General features: G+C 58.5%; 1 protein-coding gene across 1 annotated transcript; it reads right to left on the bottom strand.

Annotated features, from left to right (window-relative positions):
* Nucleotides 1–6616: 6616 nt before the first annotated feature.
* On the bottom strand, nt 6617–8676 carry NKX2-2 (NK2 homeobox 2). Its single transcript, XM_046677922.1, has 2 exons — nt 8418–8676; nt 6617–7496 (listed from the first exon to the last, which is right to left on the bottom strand). Exons 1-2 carry the CDS (start codon nt 8674–8676, stop codon nt 6934–6936), a joined length of 822 nt encoding a protein of 273 aa, XP_046533878.1. The 3' UTR covers nt 6617–6933.
* Between the last annotated feature and the right edge of the window lie 896 nt (nt 8677–9572).

Here is a 9572-nt window from a genome sequence, read left to right as displayed (position 1 = left end):
TCTATTACTTAGTCATGGTGGTGGAGGCTACACGGGTGTCAGCCTGAAGAGGGGGGCGTATAAGGAGTTGGCTGGGATTGATATCTTTAGCCTCTTCCATCACACTCCAGGAGCCAAATTCAAGGGCCGAGAGTTTTAATTCTTCCAGAATGAAGATTAAGCAACCTGTCCTTTCTTCTCTAAAATAAGCGGACAAGACGTGCGCGCGCACACACACACAGACCCCTCAGCCCTGGTGTAAAAGACACCTCACCGATACATGTCTTAATCCTGCAGGTGTCCGAACGCCGCTCCAGGACAGTGATCGACGGGGGAGTCTTTTCTTATCCAATCGCGCCACCACGCGGACAACTTGGGCACTGCAGAGTCCCTAATCTGACAACGATTCGCTAGCGTTGAAGGCCGAGCGCGGAGGGGTGGGGTGGGGTGGGGTGGGGTGGGGTGGGGGAGAGAGGCGGGCTCAAAAAAGCAAAGGGATCAACCATTGGAGGCAAGAATGCCTTTGATGGGAGGCAGTTCCACCTCGTGCATCCACGGAAAAATCAGCGAAACAAGGTGGAATTGCAGGCCCTATTTTTTTGGGGGGGGGGGGAGGGGGGCGCAGACATTGAGGAATTTAACGCTTTCGGCCCCTAGTCCGCTGCTCCAGACCCAGCCTCTCAGAAAGGCACCAGGGCGGGGTTGGAAGTAAGAGGCATCTACAATCTGGCGCCCTTTCCACTCTCAAATACCCCTGCGCCCCAATCGAACCCTCAGCACAAGGAGCTCTTAGGTAGGGGGCGTTATTGCCTCCCTCCCCGAGACCCCAAGGCCCCGAGTCCGCGTGGCGTCTACCCCTGGTAACCAGGTGGCGCCACTGCACTGCTCGCCAATGGCCGGGGAAAAGCGTGAGGTAGCAGAGGGCTTCTCTTGCGTCTTTCTTCGCTGGCAGCAGCACCGGCACCTGATTGGGATTGGGGATGAGCAGGAGTAGCTGGAGCGCCGAATCGATGGCGGGCGAGAGGTGAGGCCTCTTCTTCCTGGGACTCCCTCCCTTCTCCCCCAAACCTAAATCAGAATCCCTCTTCGGCATTGTTCTCTCGCTCCCTGAACCCCCTGGACACCCACTCACCGCAGCCTTACAGAACTGCTCACTCTGCGTTCACTCACAGGGGCCGATACGGACACGGACGTGGAGACCGCTCAGGATGGCAGAGACCGCGCCCTGGTGCCCGTCGTGGAGCCCTCCCAGCCGCCAGCGCGCGTCTGGACCACAGGACCAATTTGCTGTTGTTTGTGCCCATTCGCGATGGAAGTTGGGGAGGGGATGGGAGGTAGAAGGATGGGGGGGGGATTACAACGGAGGAAAAAGAGCGTCATCAAGAGCAGATAGATGGCTCCTGTCGTCGAGCACCTTCCAAGCCGCCCGTGCACCGGCAAGTCAAGGTTGGAGCGGGTGGCTCCCGCCGCCGTCTGACTTGCACGCTCTTATCCTGGTTCCGAGCCGCCGACTCCTCCTCGGCCCCCTCACCGGCCTGGGGCCGTGCTTCCGTGGAAATGCAGCCCTGAACCTCTGGAGCAGGTCTCCTCCCGGCGCTCTTCCGGGACTAGGCCCGGCGCGCAGCCACGCGGCTGGAGCGCGGTGCGGGGGCGCCTCCTGGCGGCCGAGGCGGCGTGCGGGCCTCGGCAGTCTCCCACTCCGGGCAGTGCGTCTGCGGGACTCCGCTTCTGGCGCGGGCGGGCGGCCCTCTGGTCTGCGTTTCCCCACTTGCTCGGGTGGGGGCGCCGAGGCCTATGCGCCCCTTTATTAATAACGATGCCCCGGAGGAAAAAAAAATTAGAGCCTTTAAAAACCAGACGGGGGAGGGGTGTGTGTGTGTGTGTGTGTGTTGGGGCGTTGGTGAAAGCAATAAAACTCAGATCGCTTCCTTGGAGAGATAGCGGCGGCTATAATGCGCCGAGGGGATCAGGGGTTTATTTGCAGATCCTGGATAAAAGATGATATATCGACACGGTTTAGAGTGTCATTGCGCCTGGCCTCTCAGGAAGCCACAAGTACATATTTCCTGAAATACCGGCCAACACAATATCTAATCCACACACCACTTAAGCACAGGAGGGGAACCTCAGCATCTCACAAGTTCGCGCCTGGTTTCCTAGCTCTGGGTGGGGAGAGTCCACCCGGGGCGGGATCTGGCGCGCCTGGACGCCCCCTTCCCTGGCCTTTGTCTTCAGTCTAAGTAATCACTTAGCGAGGGGCCTTAAATACGTCTGAGAACTGTCCTTATGCTCGGTAAATATTGGATTAGCTTTTCAATGACCAGGCTCTTGAAAAGGCTCGAGAAATCCACACCAGGTCTCAACTAAGCCCAACAGTCAATAGGTAAGGAAAATAAGTAGTTTCCTGGCGGGGCTGGGGAGCGTTGAGAAGGGGGTTCCTACTCTCACCAAATTATCCGATTCTACTAAATATGACAGTAGTACTAAATAGGAAAAGGGGGAGTGCCCATATGTTGGATTAGCTGGAATTTCCACCATCTCAGTTGTGGTCATTAAGGGCTGAGTGACTTTGACCAAGGGGACACGCGCAGGCTCTATTTTTAGTCCCACCGAGCTCAGCACGAGCTCTTTTTGTTTAGCACATATTTTTCGTTTGGGGGATGCTTATGGGGGTTTTTGACTCGGGTATTGGGGAAAGGCATGACCCAAAGATCAGCGACTGCCCCACGCTGACTCGGACTGCTTAGGAGAGGCAAACGGCAGGCAAATTCCTGGGAAGCTCCGCTCTGTGTCTCTGTCATTGCCTTCTGCTAGCCAAACGGTGCAGGAGACATTGAGAATCAGAGAGGAAGTCCCTCTTTCCTCCGACATGAGGCGTGGGGGGCTGGTGAAAGAAGTTCTTAAACTGGTTTCTTGTCGCACCGAGATGCCCGTGGGATCCCTGCGCATAATTCGAATGACAGGGGATTGGTGGTCTGGCTAGGTGGAAGGGGCCTCAGAGCCGCCCGCAGCCAAAATCCAGCTGGACCCAGGACTGAGCCGTCCCTCGGCCTCTCCGAGCCTTTCCCGCAGCGCGTAGAAGGGTGGCTCTCTACGCTCAGGCGTCGCCACGGTTCCGGTTCCGGTGCCGGAGCAAGAGGACTGGATTTCATCTACCGTGGAGCTGCGAAGCCTGCGGGGTCCGAGCATCCCCCAGGGCCAAGCACTTCGGATCTCCTCCTGCAGCAGCACGGTCCGAGGGCTTCGACGCGGGGCTCCCAGGCAGGAGAAGCTAACTGCCAGTTCTGCTCACAGCAACATGCAAAGCGCGCTCAAGGAGCCGCAACGCTTAGGGCATACGGTTCGCAGACCCGAGCCTGAGCGTTAGAGCCAGTATTTGGTGGAAGAGACAGAGAAAGAGAGAGAGAGAGGGAGAGAGAGGGAAGAGAGAAAGATATCCAGCTCTCGGCGTGTCATGGGGCCTGGGCGGGGCTAGCGCCCTCTGAAGCCATCAAAGACAGGGGTGGCTTTTTTCCCCTCCTCCAACCTCCTCCCCAATAGATATAGCACGAATTTTTAATGCGTCTTCCTTTCACAGACAACAATACAGGGTTTGAAAGCCGGACACAATTTGGGTTTTGTGCGGGTCCCTCCTCGCGCTCCCTCGGCCCAGCTGGCCATATGGAATCCAGCATGGAGCCCGCGGATGACAAAGGGACCCAGTGACAGGCCCAACAAAACCCCAAGGAGACTTCTGCCTGACTCCGGGATTCACTGCCCGCGATAAGCGCGCTGAATGGTGCGGGGGGCGGCGGGCCCTTTCTCCCTCTTCCCCTCTCTCTGTCCCCCGCGATCCTTTCTCTGTCCCTTTTTAATATGCACGCCTCTAACATCCCCGGCTCCCAGCTCTCCCATTGTGCCGTTTTGTGCGGCCCGCTGTAGATTGGGCGAAGATAGACTGCCGTAGCAGACCCTGCGCCGGGTGCGCTCCCAGGGCGCTGAGGTTAGGGCCACACAGGGCTCTGCGGGCGCTTTTATTGACTCTATAGGGACCCGAGGACAGAGAGAGGCAGGCGCTGGACCCACCTCCCCGGCTCCCGGCCGCGCGAGCGCACACCCAGACTGCGGGCTCGCGGGCCTGGCTACCGCCCAAAACGCGCCCTCAACGAGCATACTGTGGAAGCCTTAGAGAATTTGGACCTTCCAAGCTCCTTCCCTCCTCTTTGGAGGTCTGGGGGGTTCCTATGATCATTCTTGGCCCCCAGAAGTCCTGGGGCCTGAGTCTTGGAGCTGTGCCTCAGGCCTTGTGACAACTGCACTCCAAGGGGCTAGGAACTCTCACCTCCCTTCTCCGCGGATTGGGGGTTACAGAGAAGTTACTAGTGGGAGGGGGAGTGGTTGGTATTAGGGCAGGTTGAACATTCGACTTCTGCACAGCAAACTATTCGGGGGAGAATTCTTCTGGCCTTTACAGACAGCAAGAAATAAAACTCCAAACGTTTCCAAGCTAATGTGGGGAACAAAGGGAGACTCTTCTGCATTTAGAAAAACCTGGATGAACCCGGATGAACCTGGAGATGGGAAAGGACATTTAGGAGGGTATTAGAAAGACTCCAGCGCCCTCAGTTATCCAGGGGCGGGTGCGGAACGCAGGAATAACGTGTAATCACGTCCCTGGGCGTGTTGCGCTGAGTGCTACTGACGCGCAGATTTGGTCACACGGATAATCATGTTTGCTTTAGATATTCAATTAAATCTGATCATCAACTAGACGGAGCGAGAAAGTCAGCTGGGACCGCTCCCTTTCCTCGGCCTCCTCGCCCCCTGACCCCCACCCCCACCCCCACCCACGAAGGTGGAGCTCGAGAGAAAACTAGAGATACAATTTCCGAATGGGGCCAACTTTCGATCCCAAGGCGTCGCAGAGCACCTGCTGGGCCCTGAGCTACAGAGCCTGGGTGTTTTCAGAAACCGAAAAATAGAGGAGAGGGGCACCCCTTCCCCCCAAGTCCACATGGCCCTCTGAGACGCTCCCCCGCGCCGGCGAGTGTGCGCTAGCATCCGCCAAGGAGATCTCCCCGCGACAAGGGTGGGAGGGAATCAGTTTTCTACCAGGGATGGACCATGCGCCCTCCCCCAGGCGAACCGGGGGCTGTTTGCTCACTGCCCGCTCTCCTCACCCCAGCCCCGGAGGCCGGGGCGCACTACCCTACCTCCAAACTCCTACTTTCTAGCAAGCAGTTCACCCAGCTTCATGCCAAACAGCTGGCCTGGGCGATCGCGCGCAGCCAAATGCTAGGAGGGGACGAGGCACCGGACCTGGTCCAGGGAGAGGGGGCTGGAAACCGGGAAAGGATGGGGGCGGAAGAGAAGGGGGAAAGCTCCGTTTGCAGGGATTGCCACTGACTCCGAGTCCTTAGCTCTCCCGGCCAAAGAGCCTAGAGGAGGCCGCTGCACCCCCCTCCCTCCCCCGCGTCCCGGTCCCCGCGTCCCTCCTTATTGCCTCGAGCGCCCCGAAACCCGCCTCACCCTTCCTCCCTTCCCGCGCCCAGGTCTTCTACCTGTCTCCTGGGCCGCTGGCGTCCGCCAAGTTTGAAAAGGGGGTGGGAGCGGAGAGAAAGCAAACCAGTCTCAACCTCAGCGCCCCCGCCCCCTTCTTAGCGCGAGGTAAATCAAACGCGACAAAGTGAAAGTTATCGAGGCTTCAACAGCTTCTCAGGCTGAAGGAGCCACTCGGAGATTTGGGGCAGCGAGGAGGTTTGCTCTCCTTGCCTTCTCGTTTTCCACTTTTCCTCCCGGATTCAGACAGCGCGCGAGGCCGGGTGAGAGGCCCAGGAGAGGGCGGGCGACCCTGGCCTTTGGGTCTACAGCTCGCAGGCCCGAGGCCAAGCGCTTCCGCCCCGGCCCGGGGTCCGGGGCTCGGAGTGAGGCCTGTCCGGGGAGTCTATCCAGCGCCTCGCGCGGCCCTAGCCCCCGGCTCCGAGGGGAAGCCGGGTGAGAGCGCGGCTAGCCGTTTGGCCGGGCTCCTTTCCCAAGGCCTCCGGGCCTGGCGCAGGGCGACAAAGTAAGACAAACAGGAGGGCTGGGCTTGGTTTTTTTAAACACAGGATTTTTATTAAAATTCTTATTTAAAAAAATCGAAAGCTTTCAGCGCCCGGCGCTCTTGGGGAAACGCACCGAACCGCTGAGCTCCAACTTCCGGGGCTCAGGACCCGGAAGATGGGGCAGAGGGCTTCTTGCCTACACTTTTTCCTTTTTCATATTTAAGAAATGTTTGCACTGAACAAAATAAAAAAAGAAAGACGAGAGCAGGAGAAACCAAACGTAAGCAAACCGAAAAAAACCACAAAGAAAGGAGTTAGGCCCTGAGGGGGAACAGGCCTGTCCTGAATGTCATTTTGGCAACAGTCACCACCGATATTTACAACGAAAATCGAAATCTGCCACCAGTTGTCTGAATGTTTACATGGCCATAAATATTTAGTATTTTCTTATTTAAAAAAAGGAGAAAAATCCTCGATATTTTTAAAGTGTTCTCCACTTGCTTTAAAAGAAGACGGCTGACAATATCGCTACTCACACAAATATATTTTACAAAATTCACAAAAGCAGGGGGTGGGGAGTGGGTTGGTCTTTTTCTCTTCACAAGTGAGGAGGTTAACGCTGGGACGATTCGGTCCCCGTGGGGAGGGGCAAAAAAGTGAAGCTGCGCAAACATTCTGTAAACACGGCTTATAGTTCAGTCCTCTCCAAAGGTTCACAAGGAGAGGACGGGGCAGAGCTGGGTGGTGGAATCTGCCGCTCCAAGGAGGCACAGGCAACCTCCCGCGCCTCCCCAACAGAGCCGAGAGTCAACTCGACTCCATAATAATAATTATAATAATAATAATCACCCTAAGGACCGAGTCCGCGTCGCCGCCGCCGCCGCCGGGGTGGGGCCAGGGCCTAGGGCCGCGAGTCTCCGGGCGGCGGCGCTCACCAAGTCCACTGCTGGGCCTGGACCAAGGGGTGTGTTGTCGGATACTGGGGGGTGCTGGCCGAGCTGTACTGGGCGTTGTACTGCATGTGCTGCAGAGACTGCGCGCTGTAGGCCGAAAAGGGGATGCCCGCCTGGAAGGTGGCGGCTGCCAGGTCCTGGGCTTTGAGCGCGTGGCACGGCTTGCCGTCCCTGACCAAAACGGGCACGGCCACCCGGCGCGGCGAGGGCAGGGGCGTCACCTCCATACCTTTCTCTGCCCGGGCGCGCTTCATCTTGTAGCGGTGGTTCTGGAACCAGATCTTGACCTGCGTGGGCGTGAGGCGGATGAGGCTGGCCAGGTGCTCGCGCTCAGGCGCCGACAGGTACCTCTGCTGCCGGAAGCGCCGCTCCAGCTCGTAGGTCTGCGCCTTGGAGAAGAGCACCCGCCGCTTCCGCTTTTTGCCCGCGTCCCCCCCGCCGCCTGGGGTCTCCTTGTCATTGTCCGGTGATTCGTCGGCCGAGGGCTCCGGGGACTTGGAGCTCGAGTCCTGGGGCGCCGCGCCGGCCGCCAGCCCGTGCACTGGGGGAGAGAGAAGCGCGTCAGGCTACTGGAAGCCGCGCGCAGGCTGGGCCAGACCCTGTGCGCCCGGGATCCTCGGTGCGCCCCCAGCCCTCTGCACCCCTCAGCCCGGCCCCACTGTCTTCGCCTTGACCCCAGCCCTGCTCCACGCATGACAAAGCCATCGGCCTCCCCCAGGGGAAAGAGGAGAAGCGGCGGGAGTGGGGGCTCGGGACGTGCGTTACTAGGGGTTCGCACAGTGTGGGTGCGTATTTCGGGGGAGTGACGCACGGAGATGATCATCGCGGGTTCAGGGCTCCGGCCCCCTTAAGCAGTTTCCTCTCGGGAGAGACGTGGGCAGATTTTTAAAAGAAAAATCCCACAATCCCGGCATTGATCGGCTCAGCCATTTAAGGCAGGTTTTTGGGGGCCTTCGTTTTTGCTTTCGACTTTCTCGACACCCTCCGCGCCGCACAAAGCGTCCTCTATGATCGCGCAGGGGGCAGGGTGAGCCATTTATACGCGGGCCGCCGGGAGCCTCCCCCACCCTCTCCCCATGCCCCGAGGCTTGCTGGCTCGCTCCAGTGCTCCAGGCCAGTCCCTCCCGGCTGTCCGAACGGGGGAGCCCCAGCTAGAGCCATCAGTCCCAGCTGACTGCTGTAACCAGCCCTTGGGAAGTAGTCCCCCCCCCCCCCAACTTTCCTCCTAATTTCTCGCTTTGAAAAAAATATCCGAGACCGAGACTTTTTCTGGGACTAGCAGGGCTCGACGCGGAGGAAAGTATTAGGGGCTTCTAAACAAGTGCTGAAACGCTTTCCGGGGTGCAGGGTGAGGGATCGGGCGTAAACGGCTCCGTCCCCTTTCTCCCCCAGCGTCCGGCCCAGGCTGCGGCCACAGGAAGACAGGCGGCGACCGCCGCGGCGGCCAAGTTCCGCTACTTACGCGAGTACTGGAGTCCCTCGGTGCTGGCCAGCCAGCGCGTATATGGGTTGTCGCTGCTGTCGTAGAAGGGGTTCTTCAGGGGCAGGCTCTGCACCGTGTCCAGGGCGCCCTGCCCCAGCGGCCCGGCCCTCTTCGCGGGCTCCGGCCCCTCGCTCTCCTCCTCCGGCCCTTCGGCCACCGAGCCTTCCTCATCGTTGGTGTCCGGCAGGTCCAAGATGTCCTTGACCGAAAACCCCGTCTTTGTGTTGGTCAGCGACATGGCTCTGGACCCCGCAATTTATGTCGCAAAGTTGTAGCTTCACTTGGTCAATTCGTGGCGCTCCCCAATTGGGGTGGGAAGGGGGTATGGGGGGAAGGATTGGGGGAGGGGAGGGGGGGATGGGCTTTAATTATTGAGAAAATTATTATTTTTAAAAAAGAAAGAAACTATAGGGAAGGGAAAGGGGGGAAAAAAAAGTCCAATGCAGCGTCTGTGTCTTCTCCGAGAGCGCGGGGAAATGAACGCAGGGAGCTGGCGGCCTGCGCCCGGAGCGCCGCGGGCCGGGCCCTAGTTTGTAACTCCAGGAGGGGTGCCAAGGCGGCGTCAACTCGGGCTCCAGCGGCCGCTCGGCGCGCGGTGGCGGCTGGTGGCGAGGAAAAAATGGGCCATTGCCCGAGCGATCAGTCCATATAAGGCTGGGCTCCACTCACGAACCTGGTGAGAGGGGGGAGGGGGAGAAAGAGAGGGAGGGAGTGAGGGAGGGGGAGCGAGAGAGGGAGCGAGAGAAGGGTGGAAAAAAAAGGGGGGGAGACGTTAAAACGCAAAGGTTGGACACGTGTGGGCGGGTCTTGGAAGTCAAGTGGATGAAGACAGTATTTGCAGATGTGAAATTGTGGGTTTTGGGGAGCTCCGCGCTCCCAGCCAACGGCCCTCTAGAGCAAGATGAGAGGTGTAACGTGTCAATTAATTGCAAAGACGGGGCGAGCCTTTTTTTTTTTAACCCAGTATTTACATACAAAGGACCACCGCGTCGCTCGCGAGTCCATACACTTGAAAGGGCTGTTTTAACGAATTGCATCTTAAAAAAAAGCTGAGGAGGAGAGAAAACAAAACAGAAACCAAGAGGAGGGAAAAGAAATCCTCCTTAACATTCACCGGTTCCTACCTCCCCGCCC

This window comes from Equus quagga, chromosome 12 (genome assembly GCF_021613505.1).
Source record: "Equus quagga isolate Etosha38 chromosome 12, UCLA_HA_Equagga_1.0, whole genome shotgun sequence".
NCBI classification, from domain to species: domain Eukaryota; kingdom Metazoa; phylum Chordata; class Mammalia; order Perissodactyla; family Equidae; genus Equus; species Equus quagga.
The sequence above is the reverse complement of the archived record's forward strand: the minus strand, read 5'-3'. Positions and strand labels throughout refer to the sequence as shown.

Excerpts from the sequence above, each read along its gene's own strand:
- NKX2-2 (XM_046677922.1), bottom strand. The coding sequence starts at position 8,676 with ATGTCGCTGACCAACACAAAGACGGGGTTTTCGGTCAAGGACATCTTG. Across the intron at positions 7,497-8,417 it reads CGAGGGACTCCAGTACTCGC|TGCACGGGCTGGCGGCCGGC; the intron begins GTAAGTAGCGGA and ends TCTCTCCCCCAG.